The sequence below is a fragment of the Eurytemora carolleeae genome, unplaced genomic scaffold (assembly GCF_000591075.1).
Source record: "Eurytemora carolleeae unplaced genomic scaffold, Eaff_2.0 scaffold91, whole genome shotgun sequence".
Classification (NCBI taxonomy): domain Eukaryota; kingdom Metazoa; phylum Arthropoda; class Copepoda; order Calanoida; family Temoridae; genus Eurytemora; species Eurytemora carolleeae.
In genome coordinates, this window is record NW_019396098.1 from 441,430 (window position 1) to 469,264 (window position 27,835).

The 27,835-nt window shown below is 31.8% G+C and overlaps 3 protein-coding genes across 10 annotated transcripts; 1 reads left to right on the forward strand and 2 right to left on the reverse strand.

Moving 5' to 3' along the window:
* Positions 1–252: 252 nt before the first annotated feature.
* Positions 253–4,756, reverse strand: LOC111694876 (E3 ubiquitin-protein ligase SINA-like 7). 6 transcript variants are annotated; one of them, XM_023463924.1, is made up of 6 exons: positions 4,543–4,752; positions 4,157–4,204; positions 3,740–3,745; positions 1,551–2,075; positions 1,053–1,167; positions 253–519 (listed from the first exon to the last, which is right to left on the reverse strand). In XM_023463924.1, exons 2-6 carry the CDS (start codon positions 4,195–4,197, stop codon positions 376–378), a joined length of 831 nt encoding a protein of 276 aa, XP_023319692.1. In that variant the 5' UTR covers positions 4,198–4,204; positions 4,543–4,752; the 3' UTR covers positions 253–375. The 6 variants fall into 6 exon arrangements, with proteins under 6 accessions (XP_023319692.1, XP_023319691.1, XP_023319690.1 ...); XM_023463923.1 differs by having other exon boundaries at positions 4,157–4,264; XM_023463922.1 differs by having other exon boundaries at positions 4,157–4,264; positions 4,510–4,752.
* Positions 4,757–5,565: 809 nt separating this feature from the next.
* On the reverse strand, positions 5,566–26,306 carry LOC111694878 (venom allergen 3). The gene is made up of 9 exons (XM_023463928.1): positions 26,215–26,306; positions 14,219–14,388; positions 13,638–13,790; positions 12,842–12,915; positions 11,842–11,923; positions 11,365–11,447; positions 9,368–9,449; positions 5,823–5,904; positions 5,566–5,761 (listed from the first exon to the last, which is right to left on the reverse strand). The coding sequence occupies exons 1-9, from the start codon at positions 26,255–26,257 to the stop codon at positions 5,694–5,696; spliced, it is 837 nt and encodes a 278-aa protein (XP_023319696.1). The 5' UTR covers positions 26,258–26,306; the 3' UTR covers positions 5,566–5,693.
* Positions 20,160–24,341, forward strand: LOC111694879 (UPF0314 protein Sala_3154). 3 transcript variants are annotated; one of them, XM_023463931.1, is made up of 8 exons: positions 20,170–20,259; positions 20,431–20,525; positions 21,077–21,184; positions 21,602–21,689; positions 22,112–22,172; positions 22,489–22,550; positions 23,562–23,669; positions 24,175–24,341. In XM_023463931.1, the coding sequence occupies exons 2-8, from the start codon at positions 20,467–20,469 to the stop codon at positions 24,265–24,267; spliced, it is 579 nt and encodes a 192-aa protein (XP_023319699.1). In that variant the 5' UTR covers positions 20,170–20,259; positions 20,431–20,466; the 3' UTR covers positions 24,268–24,341. The 3 variants fall into 3 exon arrangements, with proteins under 3 accessions (XP_023319698.1, XP_023319699.1, XP_023319700.1); XM_023463932.1 differs by having other exon boundaries at positions 20,182–20,254; XM_023463930.1 differs by having other exon boundaries at positions 20,160–20,525.
* Positions 26,307–27,835: the final 1,529 nt, after the last annotated feature.

Sequence of the window (27,835 nt, forward strand, 5' to 3'; positions counted from 1 at the left end):
ATAAAGTGATCCACAGAAAATAAATAAGATGACATTAATAAAGGGGTCCACAGAAAATAAATAAGACGACATGAATAAAGTGGTCCACAGAAAATAAATAAGACGACATTAATAAAGGTGTCAACCGAAAATAAATAAGACGATATTAAATAAGTAGGACTACAGAAAACAAGATTCTACCCAAGAATTAAGGCCTAAACCTAAGAATTAAGAAAAAAAAATACATTTTGTTCCTATTATCTAATTACAAAAAAAAATACGAACATTTTTTTCTGAATTATGAATAGAATACTAGGGACATATGCAGACAAATTTATAAATAACTAACAATCTGTTAAATGTTTCCGGTAAGAAGTTGGAACGGTGTATTGTCATTTAGTCGTTAAATTCTGTATGAAAAGAAATATAATGATCTGACAAGATCTCCTCTTGGATCATTTCACCACAGTCCGGGCACTGTATCTCTCTATACCAACACTCAGCCTCGTGCTCGCTTATATCAACCTTCTTCAGCCTAACCTGGCAATAAGGTAGGGTGTATATTACATTTATTATATTTATTTAAAATCAAATTTAGAAATAAACTGCAAAAAGTCTTCAATAAATAGACAGTATATGGAAGAAGACATTTAAAACTATTCATCAATTGTCATTTTTTGTGGTATTATAATTTCAAGTTCTAATTTGGTAATCTGTCTTGAAATGGTTGAGAAACAAGTTAACAATTGGAGCGAAAAAAAAGATTGTACAAAAAAGAGTAAGATTCAAATAATTTAGTGTTTAGGGTATCTTATGAATAATTTATAAACTATCTAATGACGATGTAGCAAAGAAGAAATATTTAAAACAATTTCAGGGATCCAAGAGGTCTAGCAATAAAACTGAATTAGGTCCTACTCGTTTCCAATATCGTATCCTTTGATGGTTGTGCATGTAACGTACAGGGAGACGCATACATCTATGGAATATAAAGACGACATTTAAGAAATCGTATGGGTATTTGAAGTTGTTATAGCGCAAATAGTTTTACAAGTATAGCTCAAAATTCTAACCTGGCAACCCTTCTCCAGGTTGGTACAAGGATACTCCAGTAGGTCTGTAATACTCAGAGCTAGTGGAGAAAACATCCCAGGTTCCATTCTCACTCTACACATGGGACAGGTGTCTCTAAAAACAGAATTGCAATTGAATAGCAATACCAGATCAAAAAGTTATGCATGCTCATAATCAACCCATGGACAAAAAAATAAAAATTTTGTGAACATTTTAAAGAATATTACCCTTAGAAGATAGCAATCATGCCGCTGTTTTTTGTTTTCGCTGCAATATATGTTTAAAAAATACTTTTGTTACCAAGTTTCAAGGTTATGTTTAGATATAAAGGAGCATACAAAAAGTATAGGACTTTTATGACTAAGTATGACTTTTTTAGGCTTAAAATGTGTTTCTTCCATATTGTTTCAATAACTTTCAATTCACATGACACATCCTACTGTACATTATATTGTACAACAAGCGACATGCATCATAATAAAGATAATCTCAAATACCTTGTACAAGTGTCACAAGTGGTGTGCCCATTCCTGCAAACTGGAATTCTAGCCGTCCTTGGGGAGCAAAGACAGACGGAACAATTCACTTGCTTCTCAAGATGTTTAAGAATCGCATTCTTTTCTTTTTCAGCCTTCTCTAAAACCCCTTTCATCTGCTGCCTTTCCTGCTCCATCTGTTCAAATGTATCTAACATCTTAGTTATATCCTGTTCCACTGTCAGATTTAGACTTGTAATTACTGCATTCTCAGTCTCCAGATTTTCATTGGTAATCCTCATTAGAGCGGTTTCCATTTCAAGGACATCTTTTAAATTATTTATCTCTTCGGTTTCCTTCTTTAGGTTTTCAGTTGTGATCTCTAACTCAGCAGCAGATTTGATTACTTCCTTATATTTGAGTTCATTTTCTCTCAGCTTTTCTTCTAGCTCAGAAATCTTATTGTTTTGTTGTTTCAATATATTGTACAGACAAAACATGGTGACGAGAAGAAGAAGAAGATAGAAGAGAACTTGGAGACCAAGACTGCAGGAGGGTGGAAGGTAGAACATTAAAGGGACTGTCGACACAATTTAAAGTGACCCTTTATTTACAGAGTTACATGCTCGATTCCTTGTACAGCCACTTTTTATTAATAAATCACAATTTAAAATTGATATTCAGGAAATCTCTATTTTTTCGGTCAGACAAAGCTTCCGTTGTGAATCAGGCAAGTTACTCTTTTGATGGAGGAGACTCGAAAATACGTTGACAGTCCCTTTAAGAGGAACCACGCCTGCTTGGGTTGTCAACCAAGATTTTAGGATCTTACGCGTTGTTTACATTTAAAGTAAACAAGGGTATCTTGTCAGTAAAAGTAAGAAATAAATAAAGAAAGCACGAAAACAATATGATAACCAACGGCGGTGTCAGGGTGTGTGTATATAGAATTTTTAAGATTGTAAGATTGTATGTATGCATACAGTAATGTAAAAATTTTAAAGGGAGTGACCGGCTATGTAAGGTAGTTGAATTGAGTTGCAGTGTTGTGGAAAACTTCTTTCTGGTTCATTTGAGACACATAAAACTTTTTAAAGATATGTAAATCCTGAGTTTGAGCGCAAATTCGACGTTCAAAACTCCTACTTTGGGGGTGGATACGTTTTCAGAATTAGTTTTTTTTTCAATTACCAAATAACGACGACATAAAATATAAACAAAACTCTACAGTAAACTAATAAGTTGTTCCGAAACCGGTTATGCTAATAAAAATTAATCTTATCATCGAAAATAAGTAATCTTGTTCAATTATTTTTTTCTATTTTCTCATTATTCTAGTCCTCATTATTCACAAACATTTTCTGCAGATTTTCTAGAATTATTATTGAAAAGACGACATTTGAAGAATTTTAAGAAATCTGCGAATAAATTCAAAGAAATAAGAAATTCAATATAAAAATGAAAACGAAATAATTGATTCTAGCATTGATTTATTGATAAATTTCTTTTGAGAAATATGTTCCCAACTATCTAATTAGATTACTGTATGATTTTTACTTTATTTTTCGTCGTCGTTTTATAGTAATTTAAAAAAACCGATTCTGTAAACGTATTCACCCCCAAAGTAGAAGTTTTAAACGTCGAATTTGCGCTAAAACTCAGGATTTACAAATCTTTAAAAAGTTTAATAAGCCTCAAATGAATCCGAAAAAAGCTTTCCACAACACTGCGTACTCAGTTCAACTACCTTACATAGCCGGTCATTCCCTTTAAGAGCACAGATAGAGAGTCAAGTAGTACCTGAAATAATTCTAATTGTGTAAATAGAAATTCTAGCACTTAATGTAGACATTTTTCATGTACACGCGGAAATTCTATGAGAACGTGAAATAATTCTAATAGTGTAGAAAGGAATTCTAACAGTTCATGTAGTAATTTTATATGTACACGTATAGACATTCTAAGAGTGCCTTTAAAAATACTTATAGTGCCTGAAGAAATACTAATAATGTAGACAGAAATTCTCATAGTCCATGTAGAAATTTTAAGAGTGAAAGTAGAAATACTGATCGTGTCTGCATAACTTCTAAAAGTGATATGTTGTAATTTTTTAAGTGTGTTTTTGAGTAATCTAGCAATCATTAATTCATCTCATCTTTCGGATCCATATTTTCAAGCCCGAGTTCTCGTGGTTCCTCTCTAGCCTCTACCTATGACTAGAGAATGAGTCTGGACTGCATAATGCATATGTGCTAATTTAAATAATTTAAAATGGGGGTTGGATATTCATTATTATTCCCCGAAAAAAAATCGATAAAAGAAGATGGGCTTGAAGCAGCCTGGAAGCCTAATTAATTAAGTAATCAAATTATTCAAATGTTTACTTTGATGCTGCACTGTTCTTGTTATTTATCAACTATCGGAAATCAAAGAAGAATTTCAAGTCGCATCTTAATTCCTATGTTTATTGAGACACTCTGTAGTACTATTTTCAAAATGTGGTCTGTCTTATGTGGTTTGGCGTGCTTAAAAAACCGGAGATCTAAATAACTTACTTATAGTACGGATTTAAACTTTAAAACATTTATTTAAATTTCTTATTTTTCACTGCAGTCCAGTTTCATTTCCTTTTGATTAAGATTGTTGTGCTAACGTATGGGAACTCCATGTTGCTACTGATAAGTGAGAAGTATAGGTGCAGGAGTTAAGTAAAGCTAAGCAATGTTTTCATAAATCTTAAAAATCACAGACTTTACAGATAGGAAACAATAGTAAGTATCGTGTTTTGCGTAAAAAATTCAAAGATTTACTGCATACACAGCGAAAAATGTTCACAAATCATAACGGGGAATCCATTCATTATTGATTTAAAACTTTATAAGAATTGCCTTTTACCGATAGTTCTTTATATATTTAAATAGAAATAGTAGTAATATATGTTTGTAACCACGGTAATATTCTTAGTCTGGTAGATTCTAACCTAGAGGTCATGCATATTCTATCAATTTACTACCTTGTCGCTGCAGCATATATCCACACGTCACTTTTTAAGAGAATTGCTATTGAAATTATTAGTTTTTAGACTGAAAACAAGGATAAATCATTTTTATTAAAGTTTATTGAAAGAGTTTGTTTCAAATTACGTCTAACGAATTTCCCACATTGCAACTGGTCTTAGTCCAATCTGTTTATTGTATCAAGAATGTATTAAACGTATCTGCACTCATACTGCTCATATAACTTTATCAGCTGAAATGTTAAACCTTGCTTATCAAGCAAGATATAAGAAACAAATAAGAAGTTTAAACTTACAAATTTAAGACTAGCCTGGAAACCCAGCGTTGCCCATGTTGCTCATAGTTACTACCTACGTTTACCCGCGCTTGGTCTTAATTTACTGTTTTAGCTATTTCCCCTTATAACAATCGACTCACCCATCTACTTATAGAATCTCAAACCCAAGCTCAAAACATTTCTGTGATTCTCCCGAGTTCCCCAATCAAAATTTGAGGCAAATCGGTCCAGGGGTTCATGAGTTATACATAAACAAATAAACAGAGATAACTACTATTTATATATAGATGAGTGTTTCAATATTTCATTAAAAATTATTTATAATAACTTTTGTCATCTTTAATTCTTATTAATATCATCCCTCCCAACCTCCCCTTCACCAAGGATGTAATGTAAGGAAAGTTATTTCAGAAGTGTACACATCTTTTGTACTGCAGTGTACTGTCTCTGGGCGCTAATGTAAACACAAGACGGATGTCGAAGCCTGACATGGGATCCATCTTTAACATAAAAAAATCAATTAAATAATCTGGTCATAGGAAACTATTATGTGAATTATCAAAATTATCAAAATTTAATGCTTTTAACCTCCTCGGATACTAAACGAACACTGATGCATCTATTCTTGTTTACAAATTCCGCCCAGAGAGAACTGGTTTCAAAATGTACGCAGAGTATACGCGACAGCAATTAACTTTTCTTGCATTACAACTTTACATGGTACAAAACTAAGAATAAATAGTTAAAATTAAACTTTTATTCTGTTATAATATAATACATAAATATCTGACAAGTCATTTTAATCCATATCTTTGTTTGCCATGGTTTCAAAACATGTTTGCTGTACAGTACTGTACTGCAGCGTATATATTACTTTGTACATAAACCCTCAGAAGGTGTACAAGAAGTTCCAGCAGGGCAAGCACTACATACAGCTCCTAAATTAAAAAAGGGAATTATTCTTTGATATGGTTGTACAGTGTACAGTGTACACCTTACCTTGTTTGTACATGGATCCACCAATAAGATTTCCAGCAACGGCATAGTTACAAACTATCAGATTCCTGTACCATACTCCATCCTAGAATAGTTATTATATTTACAGTGAAACCCATACAAGTATGGAAACATTTGTAAGACTAACGTTATGGTTTAAAAAGTCCAATGAATTTCACACACAGCTATTATGCAGTGCACCAGTTCCATTTTTCATTAACTCCATAAGTTAATTTTCAAGATTATGTTAAAATGATTTGCTTTAAAATACATAAATACATCAATTATAATAAACATTAGATTTCTTCCTAATCCAGTTTCATGGGTTTCATTGTACAATATACATTGTTTACAACACACGATCCATATTGTATTTGACAATATCAATTCTAAAATATTAACATGTACCAAGATTTATCCTATAAAGGAACTGTACACTGGCAACAAACTCTTTTCAACCTGATATCCTATGTCTTCTATATCATGAATTTTACTAAATTAACTAGTCAAAGTTTAAAATTTCAAAGGTTTTTTCCTTAGGATGCTTATAAGATGTGTTTATCAGAAAATTATAGTTTGTGGCGAGTGTTCAATTCCCAGCAATGAAATACATAAATCCAGTAAATATGATCTAACTACAGTTTACATATTATTACTATCGATATCAAAATAAATCCAGTGAATATGATCTAACTACAGTTTATATATTATTATTATCGATATCAAAATAAATCCAGTAAATATGATCAAACTACAGTTTATATATTATTATTATCGATATCAAAATTTCTGTGTTGAAAGAGATAGTTTTTTTTCTAATATCTATATTTTTTTAGTTTAAGGGCAAATTATAATTTCTGAAATAGCAGAAAAGCTGGTATTCTAGTTATATTCTGACATTAAATGATGGATTCGAAATATAAATATATAGTTTAATTACTCAAGACATTAATTGCATTCTAGCTTTCTTACTTGTCTGTCATTATTTATTTTAATTAGATAAAAACATCTGTGAACATCTTTAACATAGAAATATTGTTTTAGGAAAATTAAGTAATATTAAACTGAACAAACCTTTTAATAAATGGACCCAACCTTATAATTTACGGAACCAATCTCATAGTAAATGGAACTAACCTTTTAATAATCGAAACCAACCTTTTAATGAACAGAATCAACCTTTTAATAAACGGAACCAAACTTATAATTAAAAGAACCAAACTTTTATTTAACAGAACCAACCTTATAATAAACAGAACCAAACTTCCAATAAACGGAACCAAACTTGTAATAAACGGAACCAAACTTACAATAAACGGAACCAAAATTGCAATAAACGGAACCAACCTTATAATGAACAGAACCAAACTTATAATTAACATAACTAACCTTATAATAAACAGAACCAAACTTATAATTAACAGAACCAACCTTATAATTAACAGAACCAAACTTGCAATAAACGGAACCAAACTTGTAATAAACAGAACCAAACATGTAATTAACAGAACCGAACTTATAATTAACAGAACCAAACTTATAATTAACAGAACCAAAATTATAATTAACAGAACCAAACTTATAATTAACAGAACCAACCTTGTAATAAACAGAAACAAACTTGCAATAAACGGAACCAAATTTGTAATAAACGGAACCACCCTTGTAATAAACGAAACCGACCTTTTAATGAACAGAACCAAACTTACAATTAACAGAACCAACCTTATAATTAACAGAACCAAACTTATAATTAACAGAACCCAACTTACAATTAACAAAACCTGAAACCTTATAATAAACAGAACCAAACTTGCAATAAACGGAACTAACCTTGTAATAAACGGAACCAAACTTATGACTAACAGAACCAACCTTACAATTAACAGAACCTGCAACCTTAAAATAAACAGAGCCAAACTTGCAATAAACGGAACCGAACTTGTGATAAACAGAACCAACCTTATAATAAACAGAACCAACCTTATAATAAACAGAACCAACCTTATAATAAACAGAACCAAACTTATAATAACAGACCCAAACTTATAATAAACAGAAAAAAAACTTATAATAAACGGAACCAACCTTATAATAAACAGAACCTAACTTACAATTAACATAACCAACCTTATAATTAACAGAACCAAACTTATAATAAACGGAACCAACTTTATAATAAACAGAACCAAACTTAAAATTAACAGAACCAACCTTGTAATAAACAGAACCAAACTTATAATTAACAGAACCAACCTTATAATAAACAGAACCAAACTTACAATTAACAGAACCAAACTTGCAATAAACGGAACCAAACTTGTAATAAACAGAACCAAACTTGCAATAAACGGAACTAACCTTGTAATAAACAGAACCAACCTTATAATAAACAGAACCAAACTTATAATAAACAGAACCAAACTTATAATAAATAGAACCAAACTTACAATTAACAGAACCAACCTTATGATGAACAGAACCAAACTTGCAATAAACGGAACACAAATTGTAATAAACAGAACAAAATGTGCAATAAAGAGAACCAAACGGAACCAAACTTATAACTGACAGAACCAACCTTACAATTAACAGAACCTGCAACCTTATAATAAACAGAGCCAAACTTGCAATAAACGGAACCAAACTTGTAATAAACAGAACCAACCTTATAATAAACAGAACCAACCTTATAATAAACAGAACCAACCTCATAATAAACAGAACCAAACTTATAATAAACAGAACCAAACTTATAATAAACAGTATCAAGCTTAACATAAACAGAACCAAACTTACAATTGACAGAACCTACCTTATGATTAACAGAACCAAATTAGCAATAAACAGAACCAAACTTGCAATAAACAGAACCAAACTTGCAATAAACAGAACCAAACTTGCAATAAACGGAACCAAAATTGTAATAAACAGAACCAAACTTGCAATAAAGAGAACCAAACTTGTAATAAACGGAACCAAACATGCAATAAACAGAACTAACCTTGTAATAAACGGAACCAAACTTATAATTAACAGAGCCAAACTTGTAATAAACAGAACCAAACTCGCAATAAACAGAAACAAACTTGCAATAAGCGGAACCATACTTGAAATAAACTGAACCTTATAATAAACAGAACCAAACCTTATAATAAACGGAACTGACAATAATTTTAAACGGAACCAAAATTATAATGAACGTAACCAAACATGCAATAAACAGAACTAACCATGTAATAAACGGAACCAAACTTATAATTAACAGAACCAAACTTATAATAAACAGAACCAAACCTTATAATGAACGGAACTGACAATAATTTTAAACGGAACCAAAATTATAATGAACGTAACCAACCTTAAAATAAACGGAACCCAACTTATAATAAACGGAACCAATCTTAAAATAAACGGAACAATCCATATAATAAACGGAACAATCCATATAATAAACGGAACAATCCATATAATAAACGGAACAATCCATATAATAAACGGTGCAAATCTTAAAATAAACGAAACCACTTAAAATAAACGGAACTAACCTTGTAATAAACGGAACCGCATCCTATTTCCGTAGATTCCGCCCAGACAAGCTGTGTATAATGCCCAGCTCCAGATGAAAACCTTAAAAGAAACCGAGTTTTTGCCACAAACTCAAATATTTGCAATCCCTATATCTTTGAAACCTGGTGTTCCAAACTCAAATGATTTGAACTAACAGATTTTAAGGTTTGAAATATTAAAGGTTTAAGACAATATTAGTCAAGCAATCTTCCCATTTCAAACTATTTCAAACTATTTCAATCCCTAAATTCAAAACTTTTGATAATTTGGTTATGGAGATTATCCCCATCTAATTCATACTTTTCGATCCCAATATTTCGGGTCACGCAAGGTATGGCACTAGTTTTTGTTGTAGAAAAATCCATCTACAGTGCTAACCAGAAAACTGTAGAATAGGAGGACGACATTAAAGCAATACTAAAGTGCATTTGATGTTGTTACAACGACCCGCTTAAAGGTATGCCTCTATCTTTCGATCTATACTTTTTGTGGGTGTGCTTCACAGCCGTGAATCTGAGTTGACCCTAGATTTTTGGGGGAAATTTCTTAAATCTCTGCCTTAGTGCATGGTGTACTTAAAGTTTTACTCTAACAAATTTTCACTCTGGCTGTCATTCATTTTATAAAAATACCTTGTTTGTTTAAAAAGTTTGAATTGAAGTTCAGGGTCCAAATCTAAGAAGAGCTTTGGTAGATCATGGGCCCTGGAGTTAGCGAAATGACATACTGTCGCTAAAATCTTGTAAACATAACAGTGCCTCCCAAAAGTTGGGTAGCATCAAATGCGCCTTGTTTTGAAATTTCCAAAATGTGGTCTGCTGGTACCTTAAGAATTTACTAAGATATTGTGAAATTAGTCTAAAATTAAAAGTATTAAAGGGAGTGCTTGGGAAAAAATGCTTAATGTGATAAAAAAGCTCTTTTGATCGCTACTAATCTTACTTCTATCTGTTGCGTCTATAAGGAGAAAATTGTTAAAGACGTCTCATACCGAATAACTTGGCGTCCATACAAATTGAGAAAATTGCAACATACGACTTAGACCGTAAAAAAATTTATTTAATTTCAAACAAATCATTCAGATATTGCAATCTATAGTCATCGATAATCGTTCACCACATTTGTATATAGTTTATATTTTATAATATTTTTTAATTAATTTGTTTTGAATTTGATTATTTCTCTTGTCACTTGTGCAACTATCTAAGAATGCCGCGCACCACTCACATTTTTCGAAATCCGTTTAAAAAAAATAAAATATAAAAAATTATAAACTATATACAAATGTGGTGAAAGATAATCGATGACTTTAGGTTGTAATATCTGAATGATTTGTTTGAAATTCAATTGATTTTTTACGGTCTAAGTCGTATGCTGCAATTTTCTCAATTTGTAAGTTATTTGGTATGAGACGTCTATAACAATTTTCTCCTCATAGACGCAACAGATAGAAGTAAGATTAGTAGCGATCAAAAGCGTTTTTATATCGCATTAAGCCTACACCCCCTTCTATTTTTCGGGAACACTCCCTTTAAATATACTACCAAGGTTGTTTAATTCTTTAGTATCTCCGACTATTTTTATGATACAAAGAAGGAGGCTAAACTTTAAAAACTTACAATGTTTTTTATATTCTTTTGACACCAACTAACTTTACGAAAATTAAAGACAAAAGTCCAGGGTCCAATGTCAAACGTACTGCCCGGAACATTACATCAGTATATGATATATCCATTCTATTATATAGCCTTGGTTGTTACAAAACTAATAGTTTTAATAGCCAATTATTAAATCACTATTATGTGAAAACGGGTCTGTTTACACTTCACAATTGCTGTGCTTAATATTTGTTGGACTATTCAAATGCATAACTTGAGTCTAAAAGACGACATCCTATTCTTTAGTTTTCTGGTTATCACTGTATGCTGTTCACTTAAAAAACTTGAACAATCCCTATTTACAAACTTATATTTACACAAATGGGCTGATATTACTGCTGCTAAAGCCAGGGTTTGTCACCTCATCATACCAGGCCTGGACACTGCCAGCGGAACCTCCCTGAAAATACTCTTTTAAAGTATAGTATTCGATATTCTTCCCATTTTTTTAAACGCCGTTAACATTTTATAATTTTCAATTCTTTATGAAAAGAGCTGGGAACTTTTGTGCTTTATCTCGATATCCACAATGGGCACTTTTATTTTGAAGATCAATGCTTAATCTCTTCTTTTCAGCTACGCAACTATACTGCGGATATCGCATAAAGATTAAATTAATCTGCAGATTAACAAAAGATCGAGATCTCTCAAGATCCACAATTACAAGCTATAACAGTTACATATGTTACAAAACAGTTAGCATTGATAATAATTAAAATTGAACTAAAACGACTCTTATTCTGGTTTATTCTGTAATTCTGAAAATATATCAAATATCGTTTGAAAAAAAAAACCTGAACAGATGCTTCAGATCCTTGTGCAGAGCTGGAGGAAATATAAAGGTTTTGTCCGACTGAAGTTCCATCCAGTTTATTCCTAATATAATATGATATTATATGTTTAAGGGATTCTTTACTGTAAACCATTTACCCCGGACAAACCAGAGTGTTTTGTCTATAATTCAACAATCTTTAAACATGATTTGTTTGATTTATATTGTTTATTCAAAACGTATATGCCGGCAAAAAAGTATTTAATAAAAAAGGCTAAAAAATAATAACATAAAATATTGACTATGCCCAATCATCAAAAGACTATATCTAAGGCAGATGTTATAATTCAACCATGATATCGTAATATTTAAAAGTTTCAGGTCGTCTCTTTACAGTTTCATGCTTTGTGGCTAACCCTGAATATTTGATGAAAAACTAAACCAAGTATATCCATTAAAGATTCCCCTTGAGAACTGAATCAAAGATGTTTTATGATAAAAGTGTTATTCACAAGGGATGAGACTTTAATGACGACCTAAAACTCTTTAAAATGTTGGTTTGAAGATTGAATTTGGACAAATAAGTGTAAATCCGCAGAAACCCAGAAATGTAAAAAAATGCATAATTCACCTCTAATGTGAAAATCGACTAAAACTGTTAGAAGTATTTCGGCAGGGTTGACTTTGAAGAGTAATAACTCTTCAACGAAATGAGGGTTATCGACGAATTTTAAAAACTCTGAGTAAGCTCTTGGCTATCTTCGTGCAAAATAAGTTTTATCTAACCCGCCTAACCAAAGAAAGGTGAAATTGCGCTTGAAACGTTTGATCGAAATACTGGTGTATAAAAACTGAATTTGTGTTTTTTCTGCAATACTTGAAGCGGATATTTTGTTACATTGCTGTTTAAAAATTGTCAGAATTAATGGGACACCCTGTAGTTTCAGAGAATCAAGAATTTAATGAAAAAGGCTGAGTGTATGTATAAAGTCATCTCTGAAGTGGTTAAACCTGTAGTTTACCTGACAGAATCATGAGCAAATATACACTGGTCAGCTAGTCTCTGGGATATAGACTCTAACTCGGCATTCCACACCTAGAAACATATCGGAGAACCTTCAAAACTAAAAACGTAAAGGAGAAAATACTAGCAGAGAAACGAATCAGAGAAACTACAAACCTAGAAACGTATCGGAGAAACTGCAAACCTAGAAGTGTATCGAAAAAATCTACAAACCTAGAAACGTTTAGGAAAAACTAGAATTCATAGAAATGTATCAGAAAAACTTCAAACCTTTAAATGTATCGGAGAAACTTCAAGCCTAGAAACGTAAAGGAGAAACTACAAACCTAGAAACGTATCGGAAAAACTACAAACTTAGAAACATATCGGCAAAACTACAAAGCTAGAAACGTATCGGAGAAACTACAAACCTAGAAACGTATCGGAAAAACTACAATCTTAGAAACATATCGGCGAAACTACAAACCTAGAAACGTATCGGAGAAACTACAAACCTAGAAACGTATCGTTTCGTTACTTCAAATAACCCGGAGTTTTCATGATTTCTTAATTGTAAAATATCAAAGTATTCTTACTGAAGACATTTTCAGAATAATATAAGACTAGATAAAACAGTATTAAGAAAATCAGAGTTTGAGGCAAAAACTGAAATCCTTTTTTTTTAATTATATCAATATTTTTGTTTTGACTTTTACAATAATTTTTTTTTCAAACAACAAGATTTAAATTAAGTTGAAAGTAATTAAAACGCTCAAATATATTTTTGAAAAATCATAACTTTAAAAACTACTCACAAGCTTGTTCATGTTTGAAGCTGAAGGTTGATTTGCCTCTTGTCCTGTTGCAACCTTGCTCCTCAGCTCGTTGTGCTTGTTGAGAATTAAAGTTTTAGCATTTTCAGACAAAGTTCGGAAAATTGTCTTACTAGTGCAGTCTGCTGAAGGACCCTAAACACCTTTATTTGCTGATTTTTTTGGGAATATTTTCCTTACTAGTGCAGTCTGCTGAAGGACCCTAAACACCTTTATTTGCTGATTTTTTTGGGAATATTTTCCTTACTACCAATCTTCTGACCCTACCCCCTACCCCCCCCCAAAAAAAAAAAAATGTACAGGATAAAGATTATTTCCCTAGCCCTGATAAGTCTTATCAGGGTTCCTAATGCTTTATGCTTGTTCCGGACAGGCTAGGATAAGATTTTTTTCAATTAATGGATTTTTTCAATATGTTTATTTTACATTCCCGGTTAATATGCAGTTATACGAATATGACCATATGAAACCTGTTAATCTCTATATTTAAAGCGCTCTAGGTCGTCATTAAAGGATCATTCTTTGTGGGTAACCTGTATATATTAAAAATGTTTTTTTCGTACCTTGTATAAGCACATTGTATGCTGACTGTTCAATGTACAGTACTTGTCATTAGAGGCAGTTGTACCAGGACCTACTGCTGTAGCTGTTGTGCTTGAAGCAACTGTTGTACTAGCGGCAGCTGTTGTACTAGCAGCAGCTGCTGAAGTAGCTGCTACAGTTGTTGCAGAGCCTAAATTAAGTACATATTGTACATAACCAAAACATATAAACTGCTACAATACATTGATTTCATGCATAAAATTCATAATGTAAAAATAGTACAAAAAAAACTTAAACATGTACATATGTTGTACATCTACACAATTAAACTATACAGTACATTGAAATCATCCACACTTTCACAGGTTCACGTGGCAAGCAAAACAAACAAAAGGAAGTAAAATTAAAGGTTTTGCCATTTATATTGTTTGTGTTTATTTAATATAGAATGGGACCAGGTTTAATGAATAGCGAGACAGTTGAGCCGCGTAGACGTAGTTCAGCCACTTATCTTGTACGCCAGGTCCAGATAAAGAGAAGTGGTTCAACTTTAAGTCTACGCGTTTCAACGAAGTCTCGCTATTAGTTATATAAATCTGGTTCCAGAGACCAAATTTAGTGAATTTGAACTGCCTTTAGACGGTTCAAATTTGAACCACCGATTCAAACACTTCTTGAATCTTAAACTTTGAATTGGTGGTTCAAATTTAAACCAGTAGTAGAGTTGGTGGTTCAGCGACCCAACTCAAATTCATTAAATTTGGTCTTAGGATATGTATTTATAGACTTTTTTCACATTTAAATAAAGGAATTGAGTCTTTGCCACAAACAAATCCCCCTTCACCATATCTTATCAACCCAGGATGATATGAATCTATGTATGAAAGCCACAGGAAAAAAAGTTTCCGGAAAAAAACCCAAAAATAAAAACTTTGGTCTAAAAGTATGAATTTTCTGATTTGATTTTTTTTTTTTTTAATAATTTTCGCGGGCGCTGGATTTTCGAACATTCCTGGAAAATGTGAAAATGTCGTCTTCATTATTAAAAATCCTCGAAACAGGAATAAATGTTTTCAAAAGTAACTCTCAGATCATGAAAAATACGAAATGTTATGAAATATCAACTATTTACGAATGCGTCGAAAAATAATCGATGACTATTGTTTGTAATATCTGAATGATTTGTTTGGAATTAAATTGATTTGTTTACGATCCGAGTTGAATGATCGCAACAGATAGAAGGAAGATTAGTATCGATCAAAAGAGCATTTTATCGCATTAAGCCTTTACCCCCTTTCGCGAACACTCCCTTTAAGGTCTTTGAATATGTACGAGTTCTTAGAAAGAATCTTTAGTATAGCATGAAAATGGACAATATTAGTTCTATACAGGGTTCCGAACTAAACAGGAGACTATAGCATGAAAATGGACAATATTATATATACAGGGTTCCCCACTAAACAGGAGACTATAGCATGAAAATGGACAATATTAGTTCTATACAGGGTTCCCCACTGAACAGAAGACTATAGCATGAAAATGGACAATATTAGTTCTATACAGGGTTCCCCACTAAACAGGAGACTATAGCATGAAAATGGACAATATTAGTTCTATACAGGGTTCCCAACTAAACAGGAGACTATAGCATGGAAATGGAGAATATTAGTTCTATACAGGGTTCCACACTAAACAAGAGACTATAGCATGGAAATGGCGAATATTAGTTCTATACAGGGTTCCCAACTAAACAAGAGACTATAGCATGGAAATGGCGAATATTAGTTCTATACAGGGTTCCCAACTAAACAAGAGACTATAGCATGGAAATGGCGAATATTAGTTCTATACAGGGTTCCCAACTAAACAGAAGACTATAGCATGGAAATGGCGAATATTAGTTCTATACAGGGTTCCCAACTAAAAAATGATAGTTCAGAAATGACTGTTCGGAATTCTTGACTCTTTATTGCCACATAAAAGTGGTGTTTTCTTTAAATTATGGTCACAAAATTAAAAAACAAACAAAACAGTTTTTAATTTTAAATTGGATTTACTCTAAGGATTTTGTAGACGTAATTTGAAGTATTATGTAAGATTCACAACTGTAATCCCTTAGTTTGATCAAGGGTGAATGTGCTAGAATTTGCTAAAATTTTGATTATTTTCTGCGTAAAAGTAACTCGCGGATTTATGCTACTGAGTTTGAGACAAAGAAGTAAATTGTGAAAATATAAAAAAAGATAAAAAAACTGACGATGCGTTCCTCATGGTTTCAAGGGTACTATTGTGAATCTGAAATGCAACTCTTTCAATATTGGCTCACGCAAAATTCTGTCTACAGTCCCTTTAAAGGGACTGTAATTAAACGTTATTGCAAGTGACCCTCCATATAAAAATTGCAAATGCCAGATTAACAGTACCTTTGAAACCTTTATCTGATCAATAATGAGGAAGATATTGTCGTTTAACTTTGTTTTAAAAAGTGTTTTTTTCCTGATAATTCATTAATGTTTTCCAGCAATAGAAATGCAAAAGTCACTTCTGTAGAAAAATATCAATAGAAAATAATTAGTTTTCAAACTTATACTATATCTAATTCACACTTGATCAGACGAAGCTTAAAAGGGTACCGTTGTGAATGGTCACTTGAAATAAAGCTTACAGTCCCTTTAATCAAACAAAGAAATGTGACGCAAAATATTCACTGATAATGTATTGAAACAAAGGTATTTTGAATGATCTAAAATTTAATATTTTAGAAAATATCTTCTGAAATCAAGGAAGTACGTCGTGGATTGTTTCTGAAACTAAACTGCTGTATATATTAAAACAAATGTGTTCATCACAAAAATTAATTTTCAGGTCATGGCTGTCACGGATTAAACTTTAAATAATAGTTGAAAAGGTTAATTTCTAAAATATATAATTTTGTTCACGCTAAAAGATATAAAAAATGGTAAATCTCAAAAGATATAAAAATTGCATATCCTAAGAAATTGTCTTATGGAATCATGAATTTTATTCAAAATGCAAAAGTGTTTGGAATTTAAATGAAAAATTAAGATCTTTTAAATCCTTAACTTTTTAAAAAGTTAAACGTATTTTTGTTTTTAATAAACCCTGTCTTAATTAAGTACAAACATCAGATTACAATTATGGAGTAGTTTTAGAACATCTTTAATAATTTTAAAACATCTGTAATAATTTTAAATTGCGTATTTTACTTATTCGAAAAATGTTAATCCTTGTCTTATGTTGATCTCGCTGAAGTGCCAGGCGTTGCCCGTGGAATTATAAGACCAATAAAAAAGTCGTCTCCATTTTATTGATATTATCGCCTACCACTGTAGATTAATTACGCCTATTTTAGTAGAAATATACACACAGATATAAACCAATAACTTCCCTCAAGCCTGATTTTTGTCTCAATTTATCCTTTTTACCTGACCCATGAGAACTATTGTGGTGCGATACTTGCATATACAGCTAAAGGAATTGAGTCTTTGTCACAAACTCTGCTTTTCTAATCCCTTTATCTACTGAACCCAATGTTGTAGAGCTTAGATATTTCAAACTATGATTTCTGTTATAACAAATAGTCTAAGTTTGAAATATCAAAAGTTTACACATTCAAGTTTCAAAGATATAGGGATTAGAAAATTTGAGTTTGTGACAAAAACTCAATTCCTTTGTCCGCCAATCATCGTTATTGTACTAAAAACTATTTTTGGAACTATGAAAATTCCCTCAAAATTCCCCACCATAATTAGAGAGCTATCATTATACAAAAAATTTGAGCCTACGATCGTGCGTAAAATCTGCGTATATAGTGTGTAGAACTGCGTATTGCGTATAATTATATATACGTAGATATCTATATATTTGCTCAGTCTAGATTCCCGGTTTGTGCGTCATGTATATTCCTAGCCTACACTATATACTGGAGATAAAGAATCCAGCTGCTTTTTATCAGTGCTTAGTCTTACTCACACTTTTACATTTACACTATTAGAGTAGATTATATACAGCTTATCATTGTGCTCCAGTGCTTAGCATAAAACCAGACCAGAGATGATTAATGTACATCAAAAGAGTTGGCAATGGACTCATTATTATTCTTAATTTACTTAATAGCCTCTGGTGGTTACGTTATTTGGTTTTTTGAGAAATGCTCCTAGTGTACAGTGCAATGAGTGGATTGAATTCAATATGCGGTGTGTTTACATTTAACTGTTTTGCTCAAGACTTTCTAAGTTCAAGGGATATTAGTTCAAAAACTAACACTTGGCACATTTTTAACACAGAGTGTTAGAAATGGACCAAATTTGCTAAGCTATCTTTTTCAAGAGTATATATCTTTAAATCCAAGACAAGTAGAACAAAATTACACCATATATTTATAAAAAAAAAATGGCTAAAACTATATATTGAAACAATGAATGCCAATTTTAAACTAATAATAAAGTGTGATAATTAGATTTTGTTGATTCTTGATTTCATTTTCGAACATATCCCTATTTTGAAACAATTATACCGGATTTCAGCTCATGTCGCGTTTTCCGAACATGTCCTGGTTTTGAGACAATTACCGGAATTCATATCAATGTCAATTTTAAAGTATTTACGCACTTGCGTAACAAAACAAGATTTTTTTGAAAAGGGGTAAAATATTAACAATATAGGAAATAAAAACATACTGTTCTTTTATAATTTAGAAATCATCAAAGCATTGAGAAATCAAAAAATTAATATAATTTGTTCTTACAATATAGAATTAACTAGAAATGCGGGAAACTGTTTGTTTAAAATGTTTGAAAATTTAACATATAAAATGTGGAAACTTAGAGTCAATAAATAGTTCTAGAAGTTAATTTAGTATTCAAAAGATAATTTTTTTTTCAGTGATTTATTTTGTAAGTTATGAAAGTGACTTTTGTTTTGAATTGTGATTTATATACTCAAAAACGGGAAAATGGGTTTTCTCTCGAAAACGCGACAATGTTTCAAATTTATGATATGTTCCAAATTGGAAAACCTGACATTTTCCTGAAAACGGTCAAAAGATTTAATATAAAAAGAAGTACTTTTATAATTTCGATTTAAATTTTTTTTCAAATTGGGAAATGTTGTCCTCGTCATGTTTAATAAAATGTTGGTCATAGTTTAACGACTTTTACTCTGGATATGGGCCGGGATCCCCAAAACCCAGTCTTTCAATTTGTGCCCATTTCTAACACTCAGCAGTGCTTAAAAGGGGCCAAGTGTTAGTTTTGGAGCTAACGTCCAATGAAATTTGCTTTAGTGTGGGTCAGTTTGTAAGAATATTATACGAAATTTAGAGTGCTTTAAGCATAGAGAATAGAATATATAGAGTGGAATTTACTAGAAAAAAGTGGAAAACGGCCATTTTGTTGTACTGTTTCCATACTGCAGGTGTACTTCACATATTTATGCTATATAACCTTCTTGGGCCCTGGAATATCATTTTATAGAAAATCTAAAATTATTGTTAAAAGAAAACCAAATTATGGTTTCATAATTGACCAATGATCATTTCACATAGACTCTATGCCTTCCACTTTACAAACGATGATTTTCCGTTATAACTATAAATCAAATGATGTTTATTATTCACCTTATTCATTATAAAGTTTATTTAACAGCTTTAAAAATTTCGAAATTGAAATGAATAGTCTAGGGAACATACTGTATTAATGTACTCTACTGCATATCATTTGTGAATATTTACATGATTTGTACACTTTGAACTCCCTTTCAGGCTGAAAGGGACTGAAAAAATTCATACCGAGAGATTCTTTTAATTCCTCTCTATACATTCTATTCTCTATGGCTTTAAGCTTTGTGCCCGTGTCTCAGGGTTAACATAATTTTTGGAAACACATAATTTACGTTAGTACAAAACAAGATCTTTATTGGATAATATCAAAGTTAAAGCTCAAAGTATAAACTACAACCTACATGTTTCAGAGCTATCATGTTATACAAGTTAAACTGATGCAATGTAGAAAACATAACAGTCTGCTAAATTACTTGTAAGGAACTGATAACTTGCCTCAAACTTGAATTCTCCAATCGACATATTTGCAACTGCAATTGGCGAACATTTGATATTTCAAACTTCAGGCTGTTTAATCTCGCAGACTTCATAATTAAAAATATAAGAGGTAGCACCTACATTAAAGATTAGAAAATTGACACGAGTTTTTAGCAACTTAGTTCCGGAATCGAAAACTGAATTTTAAAAATGGCGTGGCATAACGGAAAATGGTGGCCCATCTATGTACCAGATTGGTATGCTCCTAGGTAATTGGAATCTTCTAGAACTTTGACAGAATATTATGTGATTTAGGTGAAAAACTTATAAAATATGTTGACCGATTCTCCTTAAACTATTGTAAAATCTCATTTTAGCATCTCATAAAACTTTGTTAAAATATCACAAAACTTTAATAGAACCTAAGAAAACTTTTTAAAGACCTCACAATTTTTTTACTTTGATCGTATCTCATAATACATTGATATAATCTGATAAAACTTTAATAGAGTCTATATAAAACATATGTAAATTATAAAAGTAGATCAAATGGTTAAAATATTTCTATTTAGTTTGAGGATTACATGCAATCTTATCTTTGAATTTTTTTAAAGATAAAATGCCAAGAACAATTTACAATTACCTTAAATCTGGAACCAAATTTAATGATCATTACCGTTTTAAAACTTCAATTACCGATTTAAAGTTAAAGATACGCGAGTATTTGAATCGGGGATTCAAGGCGCAAGTTAGTTCAGTGACCTTTCCAATTCATTAAACTCGGTCCCTGGTATCCAAAAATAAATGATTTTATATTTAGGGTTTCTCAGAACTTATTTGATCCTTACAGTTTCTGCCATATTCTTCATGGTTTCATATTCTTCGGTTTATGGGGGTGGTGGCCTCAACTAGTCTGGGGGTATGCTTGGTAAGTACTCAGGTAAATTTTATTACAGACGTGGTTTCTGGGATTTTCTAAAAAACATTGGATATTTTGAGAAGAAAAAAAGAATTAATATTTCCTATTGTTTTTTATTTCTGCTTTGTTAAAAGAATATTATTTCTATAAAAAGCCATTGAAGTCTGTCAAGCATCACCTCTAACAATATTCTTTCTCACATTAAAGCCTAGTTGTCCAAAAACTTTATAGCACTGAGAACCACAATTATAGTGATGAATAGTTATTTCAAAACTTATAATTGACACTATTAATAATTAACCATGGAACTAAAAAACTGCTTTATATATAATCTAATTTTTCAATATCTTAATACAGTTTTCAAATCCTGAAAGTTTTATTCATTTTTTCTGAAAATTACCCAACGATGAACAAGATAATTTCTAGGTGGTGGGTTTGGTTAGTTGGAGCAGGAATAGCTCTACTAGCTGAACTAGCTCATGAGCTAATTGAGAACTCAGAGTGGATGATCCAGGATTGTTGATAATAGTTGATTGATCTTGATTGACCGGAATAAAATGTTTGATTCCGGTCAATCAAGCACGGTGTTCTACACAGTTTGGACAATTATGCACCAACTTTTGAGACGGTATCGACTTTGTAGTGTCGCCAGGCCTTGTCCTTTGGGCTTACTGTGCAATCCCACTTGTTTGTAAACCTGGTTATGAAGATTTTAAAGCTTCAGTTTTAAAAAAAACATTTTTGGGTTTTTGCGAAAAAAGTTTTTATATTTCAAAGATTGCTTTATACTTAAATAAGCCAAAGACTATTAAACCAAACCAAACACAATAACAAAAATATGAGTGGGTTCGAAAACGAAGGTAACCTGGTTACCGTAACCGTATTATAACTCACTAAATGGTTACAAAAAATATTTTTCAACAAACGTTTACAAAGATGTACAGAAATAACAGCGGCACATCAGGACTATACGAGGGGGATAGCCTTCAAAATATAAGTAAGCTTTATCAAAAATAAAAATCTTTCAGCTTCATTTTTTTTCTGATAAAGTACATCCCATATATATGAATACTGTAAAAGAAGTAAAAGGTGATCTTCAAAAAAATTTCTTTGTCTAAATCTAATCTAACTTTTTTTTTTGAAGATATTGAAATAAGTTCTTAAAGAGTCTTATCGTTAATTCATAATTTAGCATTTTTATATATGTAATCAACTTTCCAGGAGAAATGTTAGCAATAGAATGAAGTTCACTCTGCTTTATTATATTTTGTAAAATAGTCAAAATAAAATCAAAATTGAATATTTTTTTTCAGTCGGAGATTTGATATCTTGTATTTTTGGTTGGTATCTCACTGCCCTATGCGTTCATTACGGGGTAAGTAAAATCTGAAAAATCTATACCTAAAAACAGCCTTTTATATTTTACTGGTATAACCATTTTGAATTTGTTGATATTTTATGATTTATTTTGGATTTTTTCACTCTTAATTCATAAAACGTGTTCATTTTTACTTTTTAAAAACGTTTAAATTTAGTTTTCCTTCGCTTATATCCCCTAAATTGATTTTAGTACAATAGATGGCAACGTAGAATTTGTGCACTCTTAGAGTCAGATTAGTTTTTGTGTCCGACAAAATTATTAATAACTAGCTGAAGGTCCGGGCGTTGCCCGTGGAAAAAATAAATAAAATAAAAATTAAAAAAATATTGAGGAAAAAAAACACCCCCCGGCCACCCATGAGTGTCCACAAAAAATGTCAGCCCGATCGTTCCAGCTGTTTGGCCGGCTATACTCAACATATATATGAATTTTTTTTTTATATATAGAAGATAGTGATAATTTTAGAATAAAGTGCTTTTCTTACAATAAAATAAGTGCAATTTTATGTGTTCTTTATTTTCTGTTTTTACACTTTTTTATTTAATCTCGGAAAACATGTCAATTATTGTGAGAAAATTTCGTTTTTCTTGATATATTTGACACTTGTGACGCCGTGTATAATTGATCCGTTTCTGTAGATTAATCTATTTGATCTTACCGATTGACTTATACGGATTTTACTACTGAGGATCGGTGTAGAGTAAGACATAACATATTTTAATTAGAATAGTTTTTTTAACGTTGATTAAAAAGTTAAAAAACTAAAAATATAGTTTTAATAATACAAATGAACTGATTTTTTACCACAAATTCTGATTTTCTAACAGTATTCATAGTTAAAATATATCAAAACAGTTCGACATCGGGTTCCAAAGATAAAGGGGTTAGAAAATCAGAGTTTGTGGCAAAAACTCAGTTCCTTCAGCCAATCCACTTAACGTTAGCCTTGGCTATCATCAAAATTTTGTAAAAGAAATAAGCGAAATTCATTTTTTATTTTTACAGGTTTGGTGGATTATCCTAATATGGACTGTAACCTCTGAGCTAGCCTTGTTGTTTTATATGAGAGATAATGGAATACTTGTTGTAATCCAACTAACTTGTAATATAGAGGTAAATAATATAGTTTTATATGAGAGATAATGGAATACTTGTTGTAATCCAACTAACCTGTAATATAGAGGTAGATAATATAGTTTTATATGAGAGATAATGGAATACTTGTTGTAATCCAACTAACTTGTAATATATAGGTAAATAATATAGTTTTATATGAGGGATAATGGAATACTTGTTGTAATCCAACTAACTTGTAATATAGAGGTAGATAATATAGTTTTATATGAGGAATAATGGAATACTTGTTGTTTTCGAGGAATATATGTTACGCCAGCAGTTTTTGCGGGAATTTGACCATTATTCCATAGATGAATACCCAATATTAGTTCACTTAAGTTTAAATCTAAATTTTATTGTTATACAAAATTTAGTGTTTGCCACAAACTCTGATTTTATAATCCCACTATCGTTGAAACCTAATGTCGTAGACCTTAGATATTTCAAACTATAAAGACTCAATTTATTTTATATTAATTATTCATATATATTTATTGTTAAGGCTATAAAGAGATGGCAGGCTGAGAAGGTTCCAGAAGAAGGTCAACCTAAACCTAACCCTGAAGAGACTGCAGCTCTTAAACCTCTAGCATAAGCTTACATTATTGTTTTTAATCAACCCCTATACAACTATTTTGTACATCTTGAAATATAATTTAAAAATATGTATTTTTCTGGAAAAAAATAACGTTTCCGATGAGATCGTTTTTAAGTGTAAGTCAAAAAAAAATAACAAATTATACAATTCCGACTTTGAAAAAAACATTGGAAGTTGAGATTGGGAGTTAAATTGAGATCAAAGGGATCGTGACCAACTAGGTATATTTTGTTGCTGGCGAGCAGTTAGCTACAAAGGAATTGAGTTTTTGCCACAAACTAAAATTTTCCTATCGTTATAACTTTGCAAACCTAATGTCGTATACCTTAGATATTTCAAACTATGAATTCTGTTAGATCAAATAATCTGAGTTTGAAATATCAAAGTTTTACCCTATCCAGTTGCAGAGATATTGGGTTTAACAAATCTGAGTTTGTGACAAAAACTCAGATCCTTTGCTAAAAGTTCCAAGATAAATCCACGAAATTAATACTTAGAAATGTAGAAATGCAGAAAGTTGCAGAAGCATTTTTTGAGATTGAAAAGGTAAATATTAATGTTACAATATTGTTAAGAAAAATATTTTAAAAATTAGGCATAAACATGCCTGAACTCCCTGTTTTCTTTCATGAATATTTTTAAGACAGAATTAAATAATTTCAGTTTATGTGTTTTAACTGCTTTCCTTCTACAATCTGATTTTTCTGTCTGACATGCATTGCTAGGAAGGGTGGGNTTCCATGTGAACATTTAAATCACGGATGATTTATAAACCTGGAGAAAGAGAATGAAACCAAGTGGGAGGGGTACAACTAACCCATCTTGGTCTGAAAGACAAGACCTATTATTAAAACTAAAGTGGCTAGACTTTTAAGCATTTAAAAACTTATCGACAATTCTGTTTTAAGACATGTACGATAGTAGAAAATTAGACTCAATTTCAAGAATATAAAATAGGCTTCAGAAAGGTTTACATCAAAATCTTAGATTGGTAGTTTGAATGGTAAGATAGATAATGGTAGATTCAATGTATTTGTAGAGATTTGTAGGATTAGTTGCTTGAAGATAGGGGTTCTCTGTAGGACAAGCTGGAGAACTTCTCGACTTTGAACACCCTGAACACACATTAGTTTATAAAGATCCACAGATCTTACACTGGGCGGCAGGGAAAGTGTTCAGGTGTTTTCAAAGAATTCACGTCTGTCTCAATATCTTCACACTAATCACAAGGAGTTACGTTTCGTTCATTTAGCTGACCAGCCGAATTCCTGAGGAACCTGGATTTTTATGATCAATCACCGTTACTGCTGTGTTTAAACATCCATAAATCACTTAGTTGTTTTAATCTAGGGTTCACTGTGGTCTCAGCTGATCCTCCTTTGCAGAACCTGAAAAGAAATTTCTCTTAACGTCCTGAGCAGCCTGCTCAAGGGGGTGGAGAGCATCAAGATCACCAGAGGTATCGGAGGAGTCGGAGCCAAATGACAGAGTATGAGTCTCAGGTTCACCGGAGGCATCAGAGGAGTCGGAGTCAGATGACAGGGCTAAATGCTATACTAGAATTTAGAGGAAGTCCTGAAGAACGAGTGCTTGGACGAGCAGGAGGAGTCCGAGATACACGTCCAGCAGCACCCTGAAAGCCTAGAGGTCTACTTCATGGAGATACAGGAGTTCCACGAGACAAGGATCTGGAGAAGGTTCCAACAGCTCCGAGTCTAGAGCGTGTTCTGCGCGAAGTTGGAGCTAAAAGATCTAACTCCGAGGTAGTTCCCGCAGTATCTCCTTCATCCGTAACCGGTTGTAGGTTCTCATCATAGCCTCCTAGAGGTTCTGGGCTACGCTGGACTGCAGGCATAAGATTAGTGCGAGGTTAGGTAGAGAGCTCAAGAATATTGTTTATTAGGTGAGTTTTAAATTCACCATTTTCACTGTGCTCAATTTTACCTATAGGAGACCAGGTAATAACTACAAACATAAGAGCGAGCATGAACTCTTTCTCTTCGGCTCACCTCTATTTGCACTGATTAAATCTTATGTATATAAACAAATTCAACATGTGCAATACATCTGATAGGAAGCACTAGGGTAAAACTACCACAAATAAGTTTCCTAAATGGGCCTGCCATTTTCTGTTTTGGACCCTTTTCGACTATTGGTGTCATGTATCTCAGTGAGGTTTTAAAAGTTTGATACCATTTGGAAATCATTCAACTTGGTTTTAACAATATCTGAAAAAAAGCTTTTTAGTTTTTTGATGGTCAAACATTTTAGGGGGGGGGGAGTCCTGAACTTTTCACCAGTTGCAAGAACTGCTAAAAACTGTTTTAGATTTTAAAATAAATAATTTCAGGATATACGTATACGTTATTTTTACAAATAGTGGATTTATATGAACACTTATTCTCAGTGTGTTTTTGTCATCTATTAAATGTTAGCCTTCTCTTTTCATTAATGAAAATAAACTGAAAGTTAAAAGAAATAGGTTTCACATTAACCTTGGATGACTTACAGGGGCCGTAAAAGTTGATTTAAGTGAACCTCTATTGCAAACATTACATGTGCAATTTAAATTAATGTTAATTTGTTTTTAAAAACTGATTGTTTTCATTTGTTATTTTGTCTTTATAAAAGATAATTGCGGAGTTTTCACTTTAAATTACGGATAGTAATATTTACTTCCCTGATCAGAATAATTGCAACTCTAGTAAAAACGCTGTCTTAGAATTTTAATATACCGCGCAAACTGATCCATTATTTTATTCTCTTAATATTCTACCCTTACCTGAATTAGTTTCTCAACAATTTCATGCATTTAATTAAGTATCAATATTGCTCCTATTTCTTTTTTAAACGAATTTCTTAAAAATCAAGAAGATCGTGAATATCAACTTCAATACTGATTATATTTTTCCTAGAATTCATCTTGACTATATTAAACGTTTTCCATTATATACCTTCCCATCTCTATTGAATAATTTACCACTTCATTTAAAACTCATCTCTAATAAAACGAATTTAAAATAGAATAAAAACTACGACGCTTCTATGTATAAATTTATCTTGGGGGTATGGGTGTTTGTCTGTTTGTTTGTATCCAATAAACGTCAAAACGGCTGAACCGATCGAGCCCAAAATTTTGTGTGGGACCTCACATGACCCTGCAGGGAATGATAAAATTTTAAAAATTTGTGTTAAAAGTTTTATATTTTTGTAAAATTTAAAAAATGCGCGAAAAAATATTATGAAATCCGCAAACTTTTTTTGTTTTTGTTTTATACTGTACAAAGAGGTAAGATAATCAGAGATAAACCCACAATTAAAAGTTAAAAAGATGGGCGCGAAGCCTAGTATTTATAAATGTCGGGACTTTCAGTGCTCTAAACTATTTTGTTATGTTTGTTTTCAAATCATAGTTTTGTGTTTCTGTTGATGTTCAATTTGTTGAGCCCTTCATTTCACTTTATAATTAATAATTGTGTGGTTTCCCTGTGATTTAAACCGTCTGTAAACCCCTCACCCCGAAATAACCAGAGTGAGCAGCATTCGGTTAATCTTCTATTTGAAA